This window comes from Hirundo rustica, chromosome 2 (assembly GCF_015227805.2).
Source record: "Hirundo rustica isolate bHirRus1 chromosome 2, bHirRus1.pri.v3, whole genome shotgun sequence".
In the NCBI taxonomy this organism is placed as follows: domain Eukaryota; kingdom Metazoa; phylum Chordata; class Aves; order Passeriformes; family Hirundinidae; genus Hirundo; species Hirundo rustica.
In genome coordinates this window covers 101,896,355-101,923,247 of record NC_053451.1, presented here as the reverse complement: position 1 = coordinate 101,923,247, position 26,893 = coordinate 101,896,355, and the positions used below count along the sequence as shown (strand labels likewise).

General features: G+C 43.1%; 1 protein-coding gene across 1 annotated transcript in view; it reads left to right on the top strand.

Moving 5' to 3' along the window:
- CLTRN (collectrin, amino acid transport regulator) overlaps positions 1 to 26,893 on the top strand; it is a 30,137-nt gene extending 3,244 nt beyond the window's left edge. Inside the window, exons 3-6 of the mRNA XM_040055972.2 lie at positions 3,092 to 3,177; positions 17,269 to 17,385; positions 20,655 to 20,849; positions 24,858 to 26,893. Coding sequence (XP_039911906.1) covers positions 3,092 to 3,177; positions 17,269 to 17,385; positions 20,655 to 20,849; positions 24,858 to 25,008 — 549 coding nt within the window. The 3' untranslated portion in view covers positions 25,009 to 26,893. The remainder of the gene's footprint in view (positions 1 to 3,091; positions 3,178 to 17,268; positions 17,386 to 20,654; positions 20,850 to 24,857) is intronic.

Genomic DNA, 26,893 nt, shown 5'->3' with positions numbered 1-26,893 from the left:
AATCTTGTAATACTATATTCTCATATCTTAAATGTTGTCTTTTACAGCACTGTTACAGCTTTTAACCCCATCATCAGCCTACACTCATAATTTTTCATGCATTATCTCATCATCTTCATTCACTAAGAGGCATTTAAGATTGCTTTTCACAGTTAGCTGTGTCCAGTTCTGCTCCTCCTTAACCTGTAGAAGATGCCAAGTGCAACTGAGCCAATGTCTTTGTGTTGGTTCCTTTGTAATGCAACGAAGATGGTAAATTTAACAGTTCTGAGAGCATAATGAAGTGTTTCATTGATAAGTTATGTTTACAGCGTGTGCTTGCAAATGATATTTAAGTGTGGTTGCAAATGATATTTAATGTTACCTCTAGAGCAGCAGAAAGTGTGCATCAATAGCTGCACTGCATAGGGACATCCTCAGTCATCAGCTGTGCTCCAGGCCTTTGCATTTGGAGGATAAAGATGAAGCTGATAAAGCCCCATAGTAGAATGAATCAGGTCTAGTGGAAGGTGTCCCTGCCCATGGCAGGGGAGTTGGAACTAGTCTTTAGAGTCCTTTCCAATCCAAATTATTCAAGGTTTCCTTGCACCTCTGATTAGAGAAAGCTGTTGATTAGAAACCATTTTCTGGAAATTCGTGCCCACCTGTCCTGAGTTCATACAGTTTGTTAGCTTAAAGTTATTCTTGCCTTTTCCTCCTCAGTATGTTGCCTCCCCCTTGTGCATTCCTGTAAGCAGTCATGTACAGGTTCTTGTTCACCTGGAGCCCACGGCTGTCTCCATCTCCTCTACTTCCTGTTTAGTCTCCATTTTCTTCTGCCCAGAAGGTTGTCTGCAATAACTTCTCCTAACTCAGAAAGACCCCTGATTTCTGTTGAGCTTTCTCTGCCATCTCCTCCCGCTCTTTCTCACAGTTGTCTGTTTATTCTGTCTCTTTTCAAGTACTTACTCTTTCAAATGGGCCTGGAATTCCTCACTACAAATTATCTTCTCTGATTTGAGATACCCTTTTTGTTACTCTGACTTAAAGAAGTGCTAGGCTTCTGCATTATTTATGACAGCTGTGACAAAGTGTGCATGTATATATGCATTGCACTAAACATAAACATACTGAATACATGTACTTGGTAGTGCTGCATTGTATTTATGTCCATGTGAGCATGAATTGGACTGTGCTTCATCATTATCCATTTTCATGACAACTGATTAAATTATCTCTGCAGCTGGTTTAATCCACTGGCTAACAAATTGGTTTTTCCGTCCTTTTGGACCTGTTCTCAAAGACTGCAGATGGCATATAGGGATTCAGTCAATAGTACCACACACAGAAAAACAGATCTTCCCTTTTAGTACTGCAAATTGTGCTTCATGGTTTAAATACAGATATCTTTAAAATTATGATAAATAGTTCTATGGTTCCAATCTGTATTAATTCCTTTACTATATGGTCTCTTTTTCTTTCAGTACTAGTTGCTCTCAATACTGTCATGTTTTCATCAGTGCAGCGGGATCAGAACACAGGCTTTTATAAATTTTTTCCAAAGAGTTTCTCTGTGGGGTTATTTTTTCAGTTTAAGTTCACAGGTTGGCAAGTGTTACCACAGTATGCTCACAAGCCCCTTCATTCACAAGGCAGGAGTGGTGAGTCAGAACCCAGCTTCTCAGCAGTGCAGCTGCACTTTAATGCTGCTCAGGTTGTCTGCTGCCTCAGCTTTGTTGTCCCTGTCCTGTCTCATCTCAAAGAGTCCATTTCACTCATCATTCATCTAGGGATGATAAACAAGATCATTTTCTGCCCTTGGAATGACTGCATCCTTTCCTGTTCAGTTTTCCAGGATGCCAGTCCAACATGAGGGCTGCAGACACCTGAAAGTTGGAGTCTCTCTGGTTTTTTTTTTTTTTTTTTTTTTTTTTTTTTTTTTTTTTTTTTTTTTTTTTTTTTTGTGGAGAGATTGCATCTCCATGCACCCAAAATCAGAATTTAAAAACCAGCATTAAGATTTGGAATTTTCAATGCTGTTTACTGCATTTTGATGTACATTGCAGTTTTTTGAATGTGTTATAAAGGACCATAAAAAAGTAGGTCCAAGCTGACAACAGAGTTAAGTGTCCACACCATTGGGTTTCTGGTTTGGATGATTACAGACCGGAATTTTTTAATGCTGAAAGTTAAAGATTAGATTTGTGTTCTGACTGACTGAAGAAAGCTGTTTCTAACCTCCCTTAATATAATTCCAAGAAACTAATAATCTTTGTAATCTGCTGAAAGGGGAAGAAATTCAATCAGTATGCCTCAGTCATGGCTCCTGTTATAAAAATGTAATAGATGCAGTTCTTACAGGTCATTAGAATTGCATATGTGAATTGAAGCTCAGGGGAACCCAGTGAAGCTGTCTCAGAAAAGTTAAATTAAGAAAGCGTTATTTTTCATCAAGGCAACAGAGGACTGGTTTTGGAGCCTACATTCTTCTTATTGGAGTAGTAAGGATGCTATTTTCTTCCTTTTATCTCGCATGCAATATAATAATTTGTAATGTAGTTGAGTTTTCTTGTAATCAGGACAGTGTGCAGCAATAAGGCTGCAATCTCAGTTTATTTCCTGGTGCCCTAATGTCCAGCTCCTAGAGACCGCCTTAAACATAGGGATTTTTTAATTATTATTTGTGGCCAGAGCCAAATAGTCTTTGAGGATGGATTTAAACTCTCTATTTTAACTGAGCTTCTCCAGCAAAAGAGGCAAGGCCATGAGTGCAGCTGTGTGGGGAGAATTCTAGTAATATGCCGAGTCTTTGGTATAATAAACTTTACATCTCCAGTTTGGCCAGCTTCCAGAAATATTCAGTTAATTCAATTTTTGGAAACATTCTTTGCAGTTTATATTATTTATATTACAGTTTATGTTGACCTTTTTTTTTATCCATTAGAAAAAGTCCTTTGTCCATACTAAATAATGGGCATTTATTTTCTTAGCACAACCAGAGAATTTATTCATTTTCATGATCAATACAGCATTTCAAGTTCAGCGACTCTGTTCCCTCTCTCTACTGCCAGCACTGATGCTGAAATTAATTGTTTTCCATTTTCCTTTACAGTATGCCTGGGATGCTAATGAAGAGTACCTCTTCAAAGCCATGGTGGCTTTTGCAATGAGAAGATATTCCAGCAAGAGCACAACTCAGTAAGCATCTGCTTGGATTTGCCTTATACATATTAACAATGCTGCATGTAGTGACCTGTCCTCTGCTGTACCGAGCTGTAGAAATCAGTACACAGAGATTCTAAAAGCAGGCTGTTCCAGTATGCTTCTGACGTCCAGATACATATTCAACATCACACTGTCTCCATCTTAAGCAATGTTCCATCTTTGATCCAGTATCCCTGTGGATGTGAAGTGACACAGCTGTGGATCTCGGTGGGATGGTGCCAGTTCACTTTCAGCAGAATGCAGCAGGAAGATTTGACACCTCCTGGAGGCCATACTGGGAGGAGGTGAAGGGAAGCACTGGGAGGTCAGGAAAGGCAGAACAGATCTTTCAGTAAGCAGCTCTGGTGCATGCTTCCTTAGAGCTCAGCTTCAGCAGTGTGCTGAGGATGAGCTGACTTGGAGCCCTGGGAGGTGCATAGCTAAGCCAGTGCTGTGCTCTGCTGGGCGTTCCTGTCCCTGATACCACAGCACTTGGGTTACTTACATCAAGAAGTTTCAGATGTTGCAGTGCAGATAGAAATCAGCCTTTAATTGGTTTTGGGATTAAATCTACCCTGAGGTATTGAATATTCTTTTCAGACTTCTGATCCTTGCTGCTCTATGAAATGAGATACCAAATTAGAAAGAGCACTTAGCAAGCTGTATTTTCACGATGTTCTTATCTTTCTTAAATGAAAAACCTTGTCAGTGCATTTCCATTGGCCTGTTATTTTTTCATTGTTTTTCAATCTGAAATGAAAGATTGATGGTTCTGGTAGGCTAACAAGGATAAGGTTTTCAATTTACTTAAAAAATAAAACTGCTTTGGGTCGTTATTGCATCAGGTGAAGCATATTCCACATTTGAAAAGGTAGCAGTTAACTTTAGTCACGTGATGATTATTGGGGCTGCTGCACTTCTCTTAAGTAAAAGGGGATTTCCCCCTCCATGTGACAGGAGTGTTTGATTACTGCTGTGTCATTTTTATTCCTCAGAAGTGGTCTCCTTTGAGCAAAAGAGCTGTTAACATCAAGCTTAACAAAAACAGCCAAATGTGCTACTCAACCCAATTAAAATGGCACTTTAAAAAATGAGTTCAAGATACAAGCTAATTACAGATGAATGGGACTTTTTCTCAGGTTTTTAAGACACTGGAGTTTTCATTCAGCTTCTGCTCCATAAAGGCTCCCTTTTGTATACTTATTTTAGTCCTAGGTCCCTTTTAAAAATTATTCTCTTCCTTCAAAGTCATGCTGTTTTCATGCAGCAAAAATCATGTGTCAGAAGCGAGTGATCTTTTTTCTCTTCAAGCACTGTGGTTTTCTGCAGATTAAAATAAGGTTGCTGCAGGAATGGGAAAAAATCAAGCCATTAGGGAGAAGTTTTAATGGCAGTTATCTGTACCCACTCTGGGCAATCATAGAATTTATACCCATTAATTCAGTTTCCTATCTAGAGAGTTTTCCCTATGGACAAATATGGTCATGCCAGTGTTACTCCAGTTTGGAGGTGGTGTTGCACACATCAGTAATTCCCTGCTGCTAAGTTGGTCAGAAAAGTTGGTACAATATTTGGAATCAGCCAGCTGTGGATTTACCTCTTTTGAAGATGGTTTCAGACTTTCTCATGGGGTGTAACTTGGGTACACCCCTCGTGAGGTGTATGTTGCAGGTATAACTGGTAACTCAAGTATCACTTAGAGACACCTTTGGGGTCATTATGGACAGCATGTCACCTGAAGGAGAGCTGTGCAGCTCTGAGATCTGGCACAACTTCCTAGGCAACAGGCTGAGGAGTTTCCTATGCATGGATCTCTCAAATCCCAAGGGACTTCAGAGTCCCCGTTTAGTGATGGAGAGGCTAGATGAACCTCCCAACAAACCTCAAAAAATGCGCCTGTTACATGGGAGCAGGAAGGCTGTGAAAGCCTCCATCCTGTTAGATGTCCTGGAAATAACACACTGCTTTCCCCACCCTTGTGGCTGGCAGCTGGAAGGAAGGAGTGCAGTCCTGCTCCATCCCCTGTGCAGTGGGCCTGGAAGTGTGGGAGCAGCCAGCATCCTGTGGGAATGAGGGAACAGCAGCATGCTGTGCACAGGAGCAGCATCCTGGCAGAGCTGGTGAAGAGGGAGGCACAAGCAGGAGCTTGTAGCAAATAAATTACATTGCACTGCTGGCAAATAAATTGCATTTTACTACGCAAGCTTTTGCAAGAAAATGTCAACAGATTTTCTTCAGGAGATGTAAAAGACCAATGACAAATTATTCTGTCATATAAGAACAAACAAATTGTGACTGCATTCTGGTAGCATCTAAACTTAAGGAAATGTTACATCTGGTTAATTGAAGTTTTTTGTCAAATAAAACCTATGAAAAAATCACTATTATTTTACATAACTAAATACTAGTTCTGCCAGTGTATAAATTATGCATGTGGCCATAGCCAGGATGCAACAAACCTCCGCTTTAAAATCCCATTCATTTCTAACATATTCAGCTTTGAAGTAACTCACAGCCACAACCAACTTCCACATGAGACACAAATGCCATTAACTTCAGCAAGCTGTATCAGACAATAATTTGTCTGGTGGATCACTGTTGTAGTCTGCCCCACCATTTTAGATATTCAAAGTCACCTCTAATTAGGTTTCTGAAGCCGGATAAGAGCCAGCCTGTGATGACAAGCATTTCAGTGTGGTGCTGCAAAGAGCGGTTGTTGCTGTTGTTGTCCTTGTGTAACCACTGAGTGACCCAGCACAGAATGGGGAGGATTGCATGTTACATCTCGAGTTCTCTAAAGTTAATTTCCAAACTGCAATTTAATAAATCATGGAGCAGCGTTTAATGTTTGAAAGGCTTGTTGAATTTTCAAGTTTGCACAAAACAGAAGAAAGGTACAATCAATCAAATTACTCAATAACTATTCATAGAGATACAAATAAATACTTCTTTTTCACTGGGGAATTAATACCCCATTATTTCCTGCTTTATACATAGCCTTTCAATTGATTCTCAGTACATATGGTCATGAACTACGTAAGCCAACCTTTGATCTCCAGTGTTAAAAAATTATTGTTGTAGCCTGTGTTACTAACCCTGGTTTCTCTAATCTGTGACTCATTTGAAATGATATGCATCTCTTTTGGGCCTGAGACTAGTTAATCTTTAGAGCAGAATGAATGTCAACACATTTGTTTTCATTCAAATAACAGACTTTTGGTACATCTTCCCCCCATTTATAGATAAAATTGAAATTTTCCTTATGAAGTGACCAGAAAAAAAATCATCGACGTTATCCATCTTCCTAAATGGGCTTTTTTGATACTAAAAATATTGTGACCATTTAGAACAACAAAGTAAGAGTCCAGAATAAAGTTGTTAAATCAAGGTGATCCCATGGCTGCTGGGAAGAAGATAACGTTCCTTTGCAGGAGCAGCTGCAGAGCCCTGTGTTGGAAGAGACATGATGCTTTTGGGAGTGCTGGATATAGGCACCTGGGATCTGGGAACTGCAGTTCTTTCATGAGCTAACAGCCATTGTGGGCACTCAGCTCCCTTTGACTCTCTGACAGCTCTTTCTTACCCCTAAACAATCATTTAAATCTCCATACAGAGCAATGATGGTGTTTCAGGCCAAGGAATTGCCAGGGTTTCCTGCACTCTACTCATCAGTGTATTAAAAAAAATGCAGTTTTGGACTTTTGCCATGGTGCCATAAGGCCAAACAAGGATCTTGTCATTTTGATGATAACACTGTCCTATAATCCCATGTCAGAAGTCCATCAACTGCTAAGGAAAGGAAAAAATGTCCACATATATATTTACAAATACACTTCAGTACTGCCTGGAGAAGCCAGGTTTCTCCGATCTATACAGTGTGACAGCATAGTTGAAAATGGTTCTCTGTGCCGTGAATCAAACCTGCAAGCAAATGGCATGTGAGAAAAAAAAGTGCACCACTGCACAGAAATTGCCACATTGGTACTTGTTGAACCAGTCTGTTTTGGTGTTTACTCATCTTCTATGAACTTCTCATGAGCAGGATTATTCTCTTTGGGGCCTGGAAGGGTTTGCAGCATTTGTATTCCACTGATAGAAAAGTGGTGGCGGTAAAACCAGAGTTAGGATGCTTGTAATTGAGAAGGATTTTAGAAACAACAGAGAACAAAAAAAAGAAGCCAAATTTACATACCCTAGGGCAATCCATGCTGCCCCTTTGTTGTGGTTTCAGGCAGATTTTTGGAGAAACCCTCCCACAGGCCGCCCTCCCCTCCTCCAACTGGTTCGGGAAAAAAGATTTCCTCAGAGAGAAGTGGAAAAAACCTGTTTATTAAACAGGCAAAGCACTCCCAGCACAATACCCGATGACAAGAGCTTCGTGCCGCTTACGGAGGGATAACAAACTTAAAGAAAGTCTCCTCGAGGGTCGTCACTGTGCTCCACCGCTCCGTCTCTGCTGACGCTGGGAGAAAAGGAGATGTGCAGGGCTGGTCTTGGTGGGGTGGGTCCCCTGTGGAGGCCCCCGGTGCTTCCCCAGGTCCTTAGTCCGGAGAGGTTGGAACAGTTCCGAGGAGAGGACAAAAAAAGCAAAAAGGAAGGAAAAAAGGACAAAAAAAGAAAAAGAAAAAAAAAAGCAAAAAGCAAAAAGCTTCAGCTATTCTACAGCGTCTAACTATGCTAGCACTAAACTAACTAACTGCCGGGGCAAAAAAACAACAGAGCTTCTTTTGTCTTGCCGTGTTCCAACTCCCCCGCTTCAAGGTCACTCCGATGAGCAGGGTTTTCCTGGGGAAAAACAAACCGCGCTTGCCCTCCCCCCTGCACCCAACAGACGATTGGGGATACACAGTCACCCCATGACATCTTCCACCCCTTATCCCCAATCGTTGACTTACAGACAGAACCAATATATATTCCACATAAAACTTCCATCCATTCTCCCCACAGAAAAAAAAGAATACAAGCAATACCCTCTCACTTACACATTTCCTTCTATTTCATTCTGTGTGGTTTAATGTACAGACAATGGCAATAACATTCAGCAGACAGTGATGTTTGTAAATGATTTTCACCCAACAATCAGATCTCCCTGAGGTACACATCGTGTTGTTCCATCTTTCTGCATTATCCACCATGTGCAACCTGGTCCCTGAGCAAAGACAACCCCACGAATGGGTTTGTCTGAACTTGAGGCAGACTTGATCCACACTGTCTTCCCTAACAAACCTCTGGCATGCACCACTGGGACTTTATCTCCATCTATTGTATGCAGAGGCTCAGCCTGCGCAGGGCCTGCTCGGTTGGTGGAGCCTCGGGTGTTGACCAACCAGGTGGCCTTTGCCAAATGCTGCTCCCAATTCTTGAAAGATCCCCCACCCAATGCTTTCAATTGGGTTTTTAACAATGCATTGTGCCTCTCCACTTTGCCTGCAGCGGGTGCATGGTAGGGAATATGGTACACCCACTCAATGCCATGTTCCCTAGCCCAGGTGTTAATAAGGCTGTTCTTGAAATGAGTCCTGTTGTCTGACTCAATTCTCTCGGGGGTACCATGCCTCCACAGGACTTGCTTTTCAAGGCCCAGGATGGTGTTTCGGGCAGTAGCATGGGGCACAGGGTAGGTCTCCAGCCACCCCGTGGTGGCTTCCACCATTGTGAGCACGTAGCGCTTGCCTTGGCGGGTTTGGGGAAGGGTGATGTAGTCAACCTGCCAGGCTTCCCCATACTTATACTTGGACCATCGCCCGCCATACCACAGGGGCTTCACCCGCTTGGCCTGCTTGATGGCAGCACACGTCTCACAGTCATGGATAACCTGAGAAATACTGTCCATGGTTAGATCCACCCCTCGGTCTCGGGCCCACTTATAGGTGGCATCTCTGCCCTGATGGCCTGAGGCATCATGGGCCCATCGAGCTAGGAACAACTCTCCCTTGTGTTCCCAATCTAAATCAATCTTTGAGACCTCTATTTTTGCTGCCCGATCTACCTGCTCGTTGTTTCGATGTTCCTCATTAGCTCTACTCTTGGGGATGTGGGCATCTACGTGGCGAACTTTCACAGGTAGTCTCTCTACCCTGGTAGCAATGTCTTTCCACTCCTTAGCAGCCCAAATTGGTTTCCCTCCACGCTGCCAATTAGCCTCTTTCCACCTCCTCAGCCATCCCCACAGAGCATTGGCTACCATCCATGAATCAGTATAGAGGTAGAGCCTCGGCCACCCTTCTCTTTCAGCAATATCCAAGGCCAATTGAACAGCCTTGAGTTCTGCAAGTTGACTTGATCCACCCTCTCCTTCAGTGGCCTCAGCAACCTGTCGTGTGGGGCTCCACACGGCTGCTTTCCACTTCCGGTTCATCCCTACAATACGACAGGAACCGTCAGTGAAAAGGGCATAATGCGTCTCCTCTGCTGGCAATTGGTTGTATGGTGGAGCCTCTTCAGCCCGTGTCACTTGCTCTTGTTCTTCATCTGTGAGGCCAAAGTTTTCACCCTCAGGCCAATTGGTAATTATTTCCAAAATCCCAGGGCGATTCAGTTTACCCATACGGGCGCGCTGCGTAATAAGAGCAATCCACTTGCTCCATGTGGCATCAGTGGCATGATGGGTGGAGGGAACCTCCCCTTTGAACATCCACCCTAGCACAGGCAGTCGAGGTGCCAGGAGGAGTTGCGTCTCTGTACCAATCACCTCCGAAGCGGCTTGAACTCCTTCATAGGCTGCTAAGATTTCCTTCTCAGTTGGGGTGTAATTGGCTTCAGACCCTCTGTAGCTTCGGCTCCAGAATCCCAGGGGTCGGCCTCGAGTCTCCCCAGGCACCTTCTGCCAAAGGCTCCAGGACAGGCCATTGTTCCCGGCTGCTGAGTAGAGCACGTTCTTCACATCTGGTCCCGTCCTGACTGGGCCAAGGGCTACTGCATGAGCGATCTCCTGCTTGATCTGGGCAAAAGCTTGCTGCTGCTCAGGGCCCCAGTGGAAATCGTTCTTTTTGCGGCTGACCAGGTAGAGAGGGCTCACAATCTGACTATACTCGGGAATATGCATCCTCCAGAAACCTATAGCACCTAGGAAAGCTTGCGTCTCCTTCTTATTGGTTGGTGGGGACATCGCTGTAATCTTGTTGATGACCTCAGTGGGAATCTGCCGCCGTCCATCTTGCCACTTTATTCCCAGGAACTGGATCTCATGAGCTGGTCCCTTAACTTTACTCTTCTTGATAGCGAAACCAGCTTCCAGGAGGATCTGGATGATTTTCCTTCCCTTCTCAAACACTTCTGCTGCTGTGTTCCCCCACACAATGATGTCATCGATGTACTGTAGATGTTCCGGAGCCTCACCCTTTTCCAGTGCAGCCTGGATCAGTCCATGGCAGATGGTGGGGCTGTGTTTCCACCCCTGGGGCAGTCGGTTCCAGGTGTACTGCACACCCCTCCAGGTGAAAGCAAACTGAGGCCTGCATTCTGCAGCCAGAGGAATGGAGAAAAAGGCATTAGCAATGTCAATTGTGGCGTACCACTTTGCTGCCTTGGACTCCAGCTCGTACTGGAGTTCCAGCATGTCCGGCACAGCAGCGCTCAATGGTGGAGTCACTTCGTTCAAGGCACGGTAGTCCACAGTCAATCTCCATTCTCCGTCAGGCTTGCGCACAGGCCAGATGGGGCTGTTGAAGGGTGAGTGGGTTTTGCTGACCACCCCTTGGCTCTCCAGCTCACGGATCATCTTGTGGATGGGGATCACAGCATCTCGAGTTGTTCTATACTGTCGGCGATGCACTATTGAAGTGGCAATTGGCACTTGTTGCTCTTCCACCTTCAGAAGACCTACAGCAGATGGGTTCTCTGATAGTCCAGGCAAGGTATTTAACTGCTTAACACTCTCTGTCTCTACAGCTGCTATCCCGAATGCCCACCTAAATCCCTTTGGGTCTTTGAAATACCCATTTCGGAGGAAGTCTATGCCCAAAATGCATGGAGCTTCTGGGCCAGTCACAATAGGGTGTCTCTTCCACTCATTTCCAGTCAGGCTCACATCAGCCTCCACCAAAGTAAACTCTTGTGAACCCCCTGTCACCCCAGCAATGGAAACAGATTCTTCCCCCACATGTCTTGATGGAAGTAATGTGCACTGCGCACCAGTGTCAACCAAGGCCTCGTATTTTTGTGGTTCTGATGTGCCAGGCCAACGAATCCACACAGTCCAAAATACACGGTTTTCCCTAGCCTCTACCTGGCTAGAGGCAGGGCCCCTCTAAGCCTGGTTATCCTTCTTTCCTTGAGCATATGTCTTAGAGGTTCCTTCAAGGGGGTCGGACATGTCATCGTCATCATACCTGGCAGTTCGGCTACGGGCAACTGGAGCCGCTTCCCTTTTGGTGGAACTCCCTCTTTGAGTCTTGACTTCCTTCAATTCACGCACCCGTTGTGCCAGGGCAGCCGTAGATTTTCCATCCCATCTGTTCATATTTTCTCCACAGTCCCGCAGGAAGAACCACAGCTCAGCACGTGGAGTGTATCCTCTCTCCCTAGCCGGGGAGCGTCTACGTTGGCTACCAGAACCTCTGATCTGCACTGCTGAGATTTGGAGAAGGTCCTCTCTAATCTCCTCCCTGAGTTTCTTATGGTTCTCATCTATCTTATCCTCCAGTTTCTGTAGACGTGTTTCTACAGCTGCGATCCTGGCATGTGTTGGGCCATGCACAGCATCTGCATATGCTCGGAGCTTCTTTGCCATATCAAGCACTGTTTCCTCCATGTCCTCCCGCTTCATTACTGCTAAAGCAGAAGCGTATTCTAATGGCCCGAGTCGTATAAGTTTTCGCCACATCACAGATGTACATGATACCAAGTCTGGGTTCCTAGTGTTTATATCATCTGAGAAAACCATCTCTGCCACTGCCATTTCTCTCAAGCGTTGAATCCCTTGTTCTATGGTCTTCCATGGGGTTTGCTGCATATAGAGATCATCTGCACACAAGTATCTTTCTGCCACACTTCCTAGGACCCGTATCCAGAGACTGCAAGGACTAGCCTCTCTCATCATCTCCTGGTCGATGACTGGATCATGTGACAGGGATCCCAGATGCCTCGCTTCAGTGCCATCCAGAATTGTAGCCTCGCCTGCAGCATCCCAAAGACGGACTAACCAACTAATTATAGATTCGTCAGGTTGTCGCCGGTAATCTTTTCTTAGGCCCCGAAGGTCCTTCAGGGAAAAGGAATCAATATTTGCTTCTGATCCTGCGCTAGAAGCTTTGGCTTCTGATTTTGGTGAAGGTCCTTCTCTTGGGTCATCATCGTCCACTGGTCGATCGGTTTTGACTGTATGCTTCTTTGCCGGAGCAACTGCCAGGGGCTTAGGCTTACTGTCTGCTTTAGCTGCCAACTCAGGTTCAGGTTCTAGTCTAGCTGCTGGCTTCATAACTGGGGTGTTGGCTGTAGCCTGAGTGACTGGGGTGGCTGTTGATTTGTATCCCTTCCCCCCTGCCTCTGTCTGCTGCCCTACAGTCTCTAGCAATGTGCGATAAGCATATGCCAGGGCCCAGCTTACTGCAGCCATCTTCTCCCCCTTAGAGCCATCATGGTACCTCTCTTTCAGGTATTTCCCCAACTCCACTGGATTCTGAATTTGTTCCCGTGGAAAATCCCAGACTACAGGGTCAGAGAATTCCTTGAGGAGTTGGCCCATATCCTCCCATTCTCCACACCACTCAGGATTTCCTCTGCCTGGGTCAGGAGTTTTATCAGCCTCTCTAGAAATCTCAGCCCATATTCTAGAGAAGCTGCAGACTGTATAGAGGAGGCTTACCAGATGACATACCAGAAAGATGGTCTCTTTAACACTCAGGGGAAACTCAACATTCTCCAGCAATGATTTAACCGATTCAGAGGAGAAGAAGGAAACAAAAGACTGCAACGCTTCATCCTCTGCTCCTCTTCCCACAAACAGGGTGAATAACCATAACCATGACCCATACATAGTAGGAAAAGATCTCAGCACCTTTATAAACTTCCTACAAATGATTATGATTAAACCAAGGCCAATAGCTACTCTAATCCGTGTCCCTCTGCTGTAAAAACTGCGTATTAGTGACAATATTGGGGCTATCTCTGGATATGCAAATAAACCTAAGGACCACAAAGGTATTAAGACCTCAAAGAAGCCTAAGGATCCAAAACACAGCAAGGCCCCCATCCCAAGAGACATGAGGTCAAACAGCATAATTACTGACTGCTAAATATTAATCAGTACAGGGTTTTTCCACTCTCTCGTGCCCCACGTATGGGCGCCAATAAGTTTGTTGTGGTTTCAGGCAGATTTTTGGAGAAACCCTCCCACAGGCCGCCCTCCCCTCCTCCAACTGGTTCGGGAAAAAAGATTTCCTCAGAGAGAAGTGGAAAAAACCTGTTTATTAAACAGGCAAAGCACTCCCAGCACAATACCCGATGACAAGAGCTTCGTGCCGCTTACGGAGGGATAACAAACTTAAAGAAAGTCTCCTCGAGGGTCGTCACTGTGCTCCACCGCTCCGTCTCTGCTGATGCTGGGAGAAAAGGAGATGTGCAGGGCTGGTCTTGGTGGGGTGGGTCCCCTGTGGAGGCCCCCGGTGCTTCCCCAGGTCCTTAGTCCGGAGAGGTTGGAACAGTTCCGAGGAGAGGACAAAAAAAGCAAAAAGGAAGGAAAAAAGGACAAAAAAAGAAAAAGAAAAAAAAAAGCAAAAGCAAAAAGCTTCAGCTATTCTACAGCGTCTAACTATGCTAGCACTAAACTAACTAACTGCCGGGGCAAAAAAACAACAGAGCTTCTTTTGTCTTGCCGTGTTCCAACTCCCCCGCTTCAAGGTCACTCCGATGAGCAGGGTTTTCCTGGGGAAAAACAAACCGCGCTTGCCCTCCCCCCTGCACCCAACAGACGATTGGGGATACACAGTCACCCCATGACACCCTTGTTTCAGTGCTGTTTGTTCTACAGAGGGATGCTACCCCCGTGGTGACTGACTGCCTTGTCTCAAGCTAAACACTTTGGCACCTTAGGGAAGACCCTAGCTTGATGTGTTCTTTGAACGAGCGTATGAAAGTCAGGGTGTTCTGCCAGTCCTTCTCTGCCTTTATCTTTTTCTTTGGAGATTGCTCTTCCTTACCCCATTTCAAGAACATCTGTGGGGCAACAGCAACTCAGATTTTCCACCTGGTCTGGTTTTTGATTGTGCCACAGAAACTACAGCTTTAGGAACTTGGGCAACATGAAGTTTTGGGTCCTACTGTTGTAAACACCCAGAGAGAAAACTTCCTCTGCAGTTACAATTTTAGATATTCTGTGAAGTCAGCAAGAGTTTTTCAGTCACCAGCCAAAATTAGGCATGTTTCCCCTCTCCTGAAAATTTTGTGCTTTCTCTTTGTTTTACAAAGAATAAATCTGCTTTCATCTTCTGACTGTTGCCAGCAAACTGATGTGAACATTTTTTCAAATTCCAGAGTATGGCTTTCCTCTTTTATCCATAAAAATTCTCTGTGAAATTGATACTGTTCTAGAGAGGTAAAAGTGGTCATTTTGGCTCTGCAAAAGCATTGCTTTCCGTTTTATTCATACCTCTCTGGAATGGGTGCTTATAGTCCAGAAAGCCAACTCTATCCTGGGCTGCATCCAAAACAGTGTGGCCAGCAGGGCAAGAGAGGGGATTCTGCCCTTCTGCTCTGCTCTGCTCTGCTCTGCTCCAGTGAGAGCCTGGAGTGCTGCATCCAGCTTTGGGGTCCCCAGCACAGAAAGGACATTAATCTGTTGGAGAGAGCTCCAAAGAGCCAAAATTAAATCATCTCACTTGGTTGGAGCATGGTGCTGGTATTGCCAAGGTTGTGACTTTAATCCCTGTGTGGATCACTCACGTAAGAGTTGGATTTAATGATCCTTGTGGGTCCCTTCCAACTCAGAATATTCTGTGATTCTGTGATTAGAGGACTAGAGCTCCTCTCCTTCTTGGAAAAGATGAGATAACTTGGTTTGTTTAGCCTGGAAAATGGAGTGTTCTGGCATGACCTTATAGCACCTTCCAGTACCTGAAGGGAGCCTATGAGAAAGATGGAAAGAGACTTTTGACAAGGGCATGTGGCAGGACAAATGGGAATGTCTTCAAACTAAAAGAATAGGTTTAGATTAGATATTAGTAAGAAATTCTTTACTGGTGCTGACTCACTGGCACAGGTTGCCCAGAGAAGCTGTGGATTCCCCATCCATGGCAGTATACAAAACCAGGCTGGATGGAGCTCTGAGCAGCCTAGTCTAGTGGAAGCTTCACTGCCCATGGCATGAGGGCTGGAACAATCTCTAAGGTCCTTTTCAGCTGAAGCCATTCTGTGATTCATTAGATAGATAGATAGATAGATAGATAGATAGATAGATAGATAGATAGATAGATAGATAGATAGATAGATAATAAAATGTGTAAAATGGTATATTACTACCTGGGGCTCCCAAAACATCATTCAAATAAAGTTTACATCAGGACGTAAAACATTTCTACAAAATATTCATAATGAGGCACTGTGATCTGCCTTACAAACAGATTCTTGGGTGGGTGGGGAATGTGCAGGCATAGGCATTCTCGTTCCCTCCCATCCCTCTCATCCCCAATGCCCCAATCCCATCAATCCCACCAGTCCCATCAATCCCACCAGTCCCACCAATGCCCCAGTCCCATCAATCCCACCAGTCCCACCAATGCCCCAGTCCCATCAATCCCATCAGTCCCATCAATCCCACCAGTCCCACCAATGCCCCAGTCCCATCAATCCCATCAGTCCCATCAATCCCACCAGTCCCACCAATGCCCCAGTCCCATCAATCCCATCAGTCCCATCAATCCCACCAGTCCCACCAATGCCCCAGTCCCATCAATCCCACCAGTCCCACCAATGCCCCAGTCCCATCAATCCCACCAGTCCCACCCATGCCCCAGTCCCATCAATCCCACCAGTCCCATCAATCCCACCAGTCCCACCAGTGCCCCAGTCCCATCAATCCCACCAGTCCCACCAGTGCCCCAGTCCCATCAATCCCACCAGTCCCACCAATCTCCCCAGTCCCATCAATCCCACCAGTCCCACCAATCTCCCCAGTCCCCCCAGTCCCACTGCGGCTCCCGCGGGGCCGGGGCGGTGCCGCCGGCGGCCGGCAGGTGTCGCTGCCCAGCAGAGCGCGGGGCGCGCCCGGGCGCGGTCCCGGTGCTGAAATGGATCGGCTTTCAGTTCCTTCGCTTAAATACTCGTGGTTGTGTCCTTCCAGAAGGGTTTTCTGATGCTTCCACCATTTACTAGTAGAAATCGGGGGGGGGGGGGGGGGGGGGGGGGGGGGGGGGGGAGGGAAGCGTTTAAAAGGCATTTCTCATACTATTTATGTAGTATCCCATGAGAAGCCACCTGCCTGTGCCCTTCGACATTTAACTTTACATAAAACTGAACAACCTTCCTTTAAAAATGATAATATAAATATTTGACACTACATAAGCTAAAAGGAAGAGGCCAGTGCCAGTAGAATGACTAAATTTAGCTTGTTTCTCTTACTCTCTGCCTGGCTCTGTGAACGAAGATGTCAAAAAGAATAACATCAATTCCACTGATCTTCCCTCCAACAAATATATCTTGTAGAACTGCATTCACTTGACAATCACGTGGGCAATTCTCAGTGACCGCTTCCCGTAGTATTTGCTGTCAAAATCAGAATTCTTAGTTCACCAATGCGCTTGTTCCATTCTATGGCCTTTATCACAGCCAATGATGATTGTTATTCACATTTTTTTCCCATTTGATTAAATTAAATGTATGTCCAAGACCATGCAAGTGTGTAATAGATTTAGAAATTTGTTTGAAGACTCGTTTGTTCTTCAAAAGCTTGATTTCTTTAAAATCGTATGGGAAATGAGAAATACGGTGAGCGGTATTTCTTTCTTGAGTATTCACTGTTAACTTTTTTAAAAATAAGAAATTTTCCCCCCTTAGTTGACAGCAATATTTTAAGAAAATCTAAAATATTTCAATAATTCCTTCCATGCTTCTTTAATGATGATTTTTTATATTTTTTTAAACTGTCTTCAGAATTTCCAATGTGCTGCTCTGCAATGTGACAGACCGGGTGTCCTTTTGGTTTGTGGTCACAGATTCTTCCAAAAATGTGACGACTGTTCCTGGAAGTGAGGTAGAGGCAGCCATCAGGTACAATCACTGCTTTTGAATGTTTTCTTCCTTGTTTATTGAGGATGTTTTCTCTCTCTGGGCCTTGTATGAATGAGCGCTCTGCCTCTTTAAGGATGAACTAATCCAAGTTGCTAAAACACTGAGGGTCAGTACTCTTTAATGAATATGAGATTAGAAGATATTTAACAGTCCCACAGAATGCAAAGAATGTGAGCCTTGGGATTATAACTTTGGAAAGAGTCTTTGTGGATGCTGGGGACTCAGAAGAAATCTAGTCCCTTTCCAGAGGGATGTGCTGTCCAGTGTGTGGCACACCACTCTCATCCAGCTGCTACATTTCTCAATGAGATAGCCTTCTTCCTCAGGTGATGGAAGGACACACTTTCTGGGTGGGATTAATATAATTCAGCTTTCACTGCATGCTACATGCACATCTACACCTGGGCTAATGACTGTAGGCTCCCTTTCAGTGCTTCTCACTAACAGTTCATCTGAGTTAATTTAGAAGTCAGCTTTCACATGAGAAGAGCTGCTGTGAACTCCTCTTGAGCACAGCTGGCTGTGTCCCCACTTCTCTTAAGCAATCTTATGCTCACATTCTTTTCATACCAGCTCGTTCCAGAATGACAGTTGAGCATTGCTTGTACAAAGTACAGTGCACTACAAATCACTTTGCCTTCTACTATCACATTCTGTAGCAAGTAAAAGGAAGAATGTGGAGCTGACATTGAAAAAAGAAAAAAATGGGATAATCTGACTTCAGTGGTCTGAAAAAACCTGCACCAGGGGTTTATAGGGATGAGTCCCTCAAGCAGCATAATGCACATGTATTTCTCAAGCATGGAGTGGAAAATGGATCTCTTTGTTTTCAGGCATTCTGTGCTCTGTCTTGAAAATTCATGTTATCTCTATGGAGGTGTAATGCCTAAGTCCTGATGAATAAGTATGCGTTCTTTTGGAAAGATTAATTTAAGCTTATGAGCAGATTAAACTATTTCCTACAGAGACACCAAACAATAGCTTCATAGCATTAGTGGAGGAAGCAGATTATTTATTCACTGAAGCTCTCTGTAAGAGTGCTGGAATGCAGGGGTTTTGCATTTCTGTTATTCTTTGATACATTCAGTGGCATAAGCTGATTTGTTTAAGTCTTTTATGTGCCCCATTTGGCACAGAAATTGGATGCTGATATTGTTTGGTTTTTAACTGTTGTCTGTCACCTGATAAAGAATATGCTATTTATGAAAAGTTTTAATTTAAAAACAAGAAATAAAATGGTCTATAAAACTACAATGCTTTTTGTTCAATTGCTTCTGATTGCTGGCTTCCATACAAAACCTTTATTATAATTCTTCATGCCAGGGTAGCACATAACACTAGTCATGGACTAGATTATTGTTGTTTGAGATTCCTACAAAGTAAGAATAAAGAGGAAGGTAAACCATGTCAGAGCTCTGTATGATACTCAAGGTTTTGCATAAATATACACAAGATATAGTTATGCATATACAAACATGAAATGCACTTGCAGTTGCCTGCATGTGTTTCAGCACATAATTCTGAAACTCAAGCCGTTAGGTGACGGTACACAATGCTTAGTTCAGCTGTTCACAATGATCCTTTCATATCACTAAGGAAATCTTTTCTAAATGGCAGACAGCTTATGGAATTATGAGTATTAAAACATGCCATGGCTTTCAGTCCTGCCCAGGAATGCTGACTTTCCATTAAGGCTAAGAACTTCCTGTTTAAGGGAAGCCAAACATTATGATTTCCAAGAAGAGACATTTGTTAAATCTTACCTATATTTCCCATATATCTTTTTTTAGGAAATACTTGCTCTGTGGTAAATAAATTGAATTGTATGCAAAAAAGAGCTGCAAAAATTCATACAACTGCTATCATAAGAATCTCTCAAGGCCAATTTATGTTATCCATTTGCTTAATATTTTTTTTTTACGTTTTGAAAAAGCTACTGAAAGATACTTATAAAGCCTCTTAAGCCTGCTTAGATTTAGATCCAGAAATATCTTACAGGCAACGGAATGCTTACAGGCAGTGAAAATAGGTGAAGATATCCACTAAAGGATAGCAGTTGTACTACTTCTGTAAAAAACCATATTTCTCAGACTTCCAGTTTCTCATATGGAAATGGAAAAAATGTGGAAAGTACAAGTCCCTTTAGCAGCATCCTGCAGTGAAGAAGGACATGTTGACAATAGGTGTGGATTCTTCCAGACCAAATTGTTTCCTGTGCCTCATGACCTAAGAAAATCTACAGCAGCAGGGGCAGATGTACCAGCCCGTATCATGCAGGATGATTCAGTTGGAGGGACTAGGGGGCAACTGTAAGTAAACCCTGCAAGCATTGAAGGGTAGATCTGCAACTCCTGTGCTAATCTTGAATGCTGCATGAGCAAGGCAGCAGTGCCAGCTTTACAGCTTACAACCTGCTGTGTCTTCAGGACATGGTTCAAACCAGAAATAAATAATAATACCATACTTCAGGTCTCATCTGTTATTTCCCAGTTTTTCAGATAAATGCATACAAAAGTCTGGTGTTTGAAATGTTCTTGGTATGTGGGTGTTGATGGGTTACTGAAGTCTCTGTTATAGTCAAGGTCTGTATAATCCTGCCAACATCATAGAATCACAGAATCATAAAATCATAGAATCACAGAATCACAGAATCATTTAAGTTGGAAAACACCTCCAAGGTCGTGAAGTTCAACCTTTGACCAAACCACCACTGTGTGAATCAGACCATGGCACTAAGTGCCATGTACAGTTGTGTCTTAAACACCTCCATGGATGGTGAGTCCACTGCTCCCTAGGCAGCCTTTTCCAATGCTTAGCCACCCTTGCAGTGAAGAAAATTCTTCCTGTTGTCCAACCTGAACCTCTCCTAGAGGTGTTTGAGGCTATGTCCTCTTGTCCTGTTGCCTGAGAGAAGAGGCTGAGCCCCACTAATGGTGGACAACATCCTTTTCTTCATCATGCTGGATGACATTCAGCCCTGCCTAACTACTGTTGATTGCTAGAGAGACAGGAAGCCATGGCATCTTGGTTATCAAACCAGCCATGCTAATTAAGTCTGTTTTACTCTCTGTCTTGTGTATTCCCACACCTAACTTGCAGCACATTCATGAAAAATCTTTTTATTTTCTACAACCTTTTTAACTTGTAAAATATCTTTATAAAGAGTTGTGATGTTTTTCTCTCTCTCTCTCTTTTTTTTTTTTTTTTTTTTTTTTTTTTTTTTTTTTTTTTTTTTTTTTCCCCTGAAGGATGAACCGTAACAGAATCAACAATGCCTTCCTACTGAGTGACAAAACACTGCAGTTCCTGAAGATAACCTCAACCTTATCACCTCCTGTTGAACCCTCTACACCTGTCTGGCTTATTGTATTTGGTGTTGTTCTTTGTCTCATTGTGGCTGGGATCGTTTTCCTGATTGTTTCAGGGATTCAGAAACACAAGAAGTAAGCAGTCTAGCCTTTCTTCTGTTTTAATTGAATTCTGGTTAATTAGGTCAGCTGAACTGGTTTTGTGTTTCAGAGCAGACTCAGACAGAATAATGCTAGGTAAAGATAACTCGTCTCTCCTTTTCTGAGGAAAAGACTTAAAATTTTTAACTGTAAACTATAGATGCCTTAGTAATTTTAGGATGTAATGAGGAAATAGAGGGTGTAAGGATATGATCCTGGAGGCACAGGTGAGTCTCCTCTCACACAGCTACCAAGAGGGGGATGGCTGGCAGTGACTGTGTCCCTTCCAGGGCAGTAGTGCCAGAAGCTGGTAGGGCTAAAAGAATTGTGCTGCTGCAGCTTGAGAAGGCTCAGTAGAGCACACACTAATGATTAATGTATGGTTGAAGAGGGTCTGATCACTGAAACAGAGCAAGGTTTCACTTACTATTCATGACCTGATGAGCACAAAATACCCAGCCCTTCACAGGTTCATGGGCAGATCTCCCCATGAGCTTAGGAGTTTTTCTGGTGGTAGGGTAGGAGAGATACTCCCTTTTCCTCTCTGTTTCTGCCCTGGTGGCACTGGTGAAAAAGAGGAGTGTTCACGCTTCCCTAGTGTGAGCATGTGGGAGCAACACAGAGAGCAGGTGGGGTTTTGGTCCTGCCACCTCTGCTGGCTCCAAGTTGAGCATAAGGAATAGAAATTTAGCAGCTAAGTTGAGATTCTGCCATAGACGTTCAGGTTCTACCATGCTTTTGGCTGCCACAGAGTTTAGGTTTACACAAAATTATGACCTCAGCAATAGATTTATGCAGAAACAGCAGAAGAACTGAAAAGGGTAAATTCCTGCTGACAACCAGGTAATATAAAAATTCTTAACTGTATAATGGATTTTATCCCCAAATATATCAGAACAAGGAGTTAATACATGAAAAGTGGTAACTTTAAGAGACATCTCCTTTCTGCCTTTTTAATATCTTGAAGAATGTTAGAAGACCTCAGAAGAACAACACTTGTGAGGGTTAAGTGCCTCTCACAGAGAACCTTTAGTAGGGTAGTCAGAATACCTTATTATATATATTATATATATATAAAATATGTAAGTTATAAATTATATTATATTTAAAATATAATTTATATTATATATAAGTTATATTTTGCAATCAGAGGAGTTGGATGAATTTCTAAGACCCTTTTCTGTTTTCAAAAAAATCCCACAAAATTCAGCAAACAGTAGATGAAATGCTGTTGGAGAAAGAGTCTGGGAAGGTATTTGGAATCTGTGGATAGTTAAAGCCCTATCACAGCCATGTTATATGGACTGAATTATTTCATGCCCTAAACATAGGCAACCTCTTCTGTAAAACTGAATGGTGTTGGTACCTGTAGCCCATACCTGCCCTCTGTGGCATCATGGCTCTGTTTCTTTATAGTGTCTAACTTAAAGGGGCTCTCTGAATGTTTCACATAAATGTACTGTAAATAAACTATGATAAATAGCTGTGATTTTTACAGCTAAAATAATCACTTGTGCTTCATATCATGCTGAAAGGTAGGATTTCCCCCTGTATTTTCAAAATAACTCATCTGAGCTTGAGCAGTTCCCCTCAGTATGGTGTAAACTGCATGCTCTTATCATCACACTGCTATTAAAATGGCTCATTGCTGCCTGCCTGTGCTCACTTGACGCCCTGTCTGTCTCATGCTCATCCTTTTAGTTGCTATGCTTCTTTCATTTCTCCGTTTCCCTACTCTACCATTACATCTAACCTTTCCTCAGAACAGGTTCATCTGTGGCTGAACTCTAACCCTCCTTTCACATCAATAACATCTGCAGGCAGGGGCGGGAAAGTGAGAGAGAGTGTAAACCAAGCATATATTTCTTCTGTCTACTGTTTCAAGGACTGGAGAGGTAAAAAGAATGGTCTGGGCTGTTTGGCTTCTTGGGGAGAAAAAAAAAAAAAAAAAAGCCAGACATCAGAGAAAAGGACTTCAAAAATGCTGATGTCTTTTGTCAGACACTGAAGTGACCAGGTTTTCAAAGACTTCAGCATGTCCAGTGATTAGTTTCCTTATAAGACTGTCCAGAGCTTACATAATGGGAACACGCTTGCCTAGTAAGCTGTGTTGGAACTCTGGCCCAAGGATGGTGTTGTCTTCTCATAAATCTGGCATTTTGTCTTTAAAGGCCTTTAAAGTACCATTTAAATACCTCAGTTCAGATAAGACCAAAAGCACGTGCTCCAGGCTGTCCATGCTCAGGGTGTCAAGGAAGGGGAATTGGCTTACAGAGGAGTTTCAGTGTTGAATTAGACTCAGGTGTCACTTACTGAACTGAGAGATTTGCTGAATTCAGTGCCTATAGTGAGCTGGGTCAGACACACTGTCTCCCAGCCTTGTGCTTGTTCTCCTATCCTTGCAGAAATAGGACACCTCCCCATACAGCAACAGCTTTGTCACATGCCCAGGGCAGGATCATCCTTTACAGTCTGTCCTGAACTAGCCCAAAGTCTCCCCTTATCCCCCCAAATCCCATTTGCCTTGAGAAGAGTGAAAACAGAGTAAGCACGCAGTCTTTCCTTGTATTTGTTCTCCCAGGAATTAATTTGCAGCTGTGGGCCTTCCTGAGCTGGATTTGGTCTTCTTGTATTGGGTAACTCACAATGTTTTCCCTTAACCCCCTGGATTCATGGAAGTTTTTAGCTTCTCTGAATTCCTCTGGTAATGAGTTTCACACATCTTCTACTCCTCTCATTGGAACCTCCTTCTTAGTAATTTTATGTTCTGTCCCCACAATTTTGTATTAAAGAACACTCCTTTTTATCAATGTAAGAGCAGCCAGAGGTCAGAGGTTTCTGCTACTACACCCCAAATTTATTTTAACAAGTCTGTAATAACAAGAATCTCCCAAAGGCCAATAAAATTTTATTATTGTTAATATCTCTGTCATTAGTAGTTACAGTGAGTCAGATTTTTACAGTTGTCCTGAGTCAGATTGTTACAGTGCACGTTGTGAGATAGGAAGAAGTAGTGCAGCTGACCTTTGAGTTTCTTGTCCTCTGAAACCGCTGATGCTGCAAGCCATAAAGTACAGCAGGTTTTTCAGCTATGAACTAGTTGTTCTTAAGGTCAGAATAAATCTGGAATTAAAGGAACATCATGACCTGTTGACTGATGTTTGCTTATTACATCTTCTCATGATTATATTTTAGATAATTTTTTATTGTTTTTAAAATGTAGATAATTTTATTCAACCACTATGATAATATGTTTTGAGACAAATGGAGTCTGGAAAAGTGAAAGCCATGCAGTTGTTTGATCTAGAGAACAAAATTATAAAATACTGGGTAGGAAGGTGGCCACTAATCAAGTTTGAAGAAAAAAATGCAGATTTGCAGCATTGAGATTACCTAAGAAAGTAATCATGAATGTTCTGAAGAAGGTAATCATGGATGTGAGGGCACCCGAGTCTCCACATTTGGAGGCTATAGTTAGTCTAAGTCTGAATAGTTTCTAAAAAATGTGTTTTATTTTGTACCGATCATGGGGTGAGATCTATGACATACATTGCAGGGTCAGATCACATGCTTAGTGTAGACCTTCCTGAGGTAAAAAAACCCAAACAGATTTAGAGGTTGTTTGTTTGTTTGTTTGTTTGTTTAAATTTTTTCCCCAAGTTTTGTTTTGTCCCAGCTTTTCTTTTGCACCTTCTGGTCACGTTGCAGAATAAGAAGGTGAAATAATATTTTAAACATACTTACAACATGTCTACTTCAGGTTTTCTGGTCTCCAATTCCGAGCTCAAACTGCTAAACTACCAATCCATGGGTCCCCCAGCTATTGTATTTAGATACACCCATTCAGTGTATTTAATACAGCAAGAAAATACCCCAGATTGTGCCTTTAGGACCATAACCTATGACAAACTTCTAATTAAATATGCAGTTTTCTTTGTATGGAATCATGGTGGAATGCTGCAGGTCAACAAAATAAGATGATATTTTCTTTCTTGTTTCTAGAAAGAATAAAGAGTCAACAGAGAGAGAAAATTTAGAAGAGAAAGTTGAAGTGACACTAGAAAATGGGATTCCTTGTGAAGCACTGGATTTAAAAGCGGGCCACATTAATGGAGTCTTTGCAGCAGACGATGAACGGTTCACATCCCTATGAAATGCCGCTGCTCTCTGGTGGTTTTCTGAAAGACTCCTGTGCCTGCCTTTTCTCATCACTACTCCTGAATGTCAAACATGAAGACAAGAAAAATGTCCTTGCACATAATTTCCCTTGAGAGAACCTTTTGCTTATAACACATACACTCGAACCTCCATTGCAGTTCTTTTTCATGAGCAGTGCAAATAAGAAGGCCTCAGATAATATCCAGAAAAGATTTCCAGACGTGTGGCAGAACAGGATCGGAACCTGCTTTGTGCCAGGCATCTCATTTTTAATGATTATTTAAATATGTCCATTGTTTTTGTTTTTGTTTTTGTTTTTGTTTTCCTGACATAAATGTGAAATTGTATTATTCCTGAATGTCACTGAGGAGATCATCTATCATTGTCAACTCTTGATGGGTTTTCTTTCAAGCCATATGCAAAGGTTTTTCTGTAAAATTACTTCTGTTAGCTGCTATGTAGTATGCTATGCCTTTGGATGGAACAGTCATCAGTGCATGAAAGTTTTCATTTATTGAGAAACAAAAAAGCTTTCACAGTCTCTGTAAAACCAGGTCAAAATACTTGGATCATCTATAGCTATGGAGCTAGAAAAAATCTGGTACTAAGAGTGTTTTTTACTTAACTGTCAAAGTTACTGATTATGTGAGCTGGAAATTAAAAGCTGCAAAACTCTGAAATTTGTTGAAATTAAAAGTTGCAACGAAGGGCAGGTTTTCCACAGGTGCAGTCAGTGTTTAGTGGCCCAGCTCTCATTAAATCATAGAATCACAGGCCAGCCTGGGTTGGAAGGGATCTTAAGATCATCTGGTTCCAATCCTCCTGTCATGGGCAGGGACACCTTCCACTAGACCAAGTTACTTAGAGCCCCATCCAGTCCAGCCTTGTGCACTTTCAGGAGTGGGACATCCACAACTTCTCTGGGCACTCTGTTCCAGTGCCTCAACAACTTCACAGTAAAGGTTTTTCCCAAATACCTATCTAAACCTGCCCTCTTTCAGTTTGAGGCCATTCCCCCTTCTGTCACTACATGCCCTTGTAAATAGTCTTTCACAGCTCTCTAGAAAAGTCTTGCTTACAGTTTTTAATAATAAATGTAGAGTAGATTTCCAGCATAGCCAGCCTGCGGTCAGATGAACCTTCATGTTTGTGTGACAGGTGGATAACTTCTGAAGGGATTCAAGGTGTGAAATACCAACTGCTGGGTTTGGTGCACCTGACCTGGATAAGTGATGAAATTCTGGCTGTCTTCAGAAGCACTGGTCCACAGAAAAGGAGAGTTTTGTGTGTGGGTAACTGTAAAAACAGAATGGAAATGTGTTGAAGCGAAATATATCTGCAGTCACCATGCATCTGTTTGTTCACATCACTGGAGGCAGCATTTGACCATTAGCCATCCTCTTTCCAGTGTCATGTTTAGAGGCAATATTAGAAAACCTCTTTGCTTATTAGGATTATTTCATCAGACTCCTGACCAACAGGAACAGGCTTAAGCAGAGTAAAAGCTGCTCATAAAGGACCATCCTAGTGTCCTGAGGGGTACAAAGGTTTCTTGTTTCCCAGGGTGGAAATCCTTCAGCCTTTTGGCTGTATTGAGCACCTTTGACTTGTCTCAGTACTGGCTCTTAGGACTGGTGTCAGCAGAAAGGGAGGAATGGGAAGGAGAAGGGAAAGCAGAAAGGGTGAAAGGGGAAAGCTGAGCAGGGGAAGCCCATGGCTAGGTGAGGCAGGGGAGAGGATGGCTAAATGCAAAATAAAACTATGGTACCTCCTAATCATTTGCATCATGTAGTCTCATTTGTCACAATTGTCTTTGATGTCCTGCTGGTGGGTCCCTCTGGACAAGGACTGCATCATCTCTGTGTTCTAGTGTGTGCTGC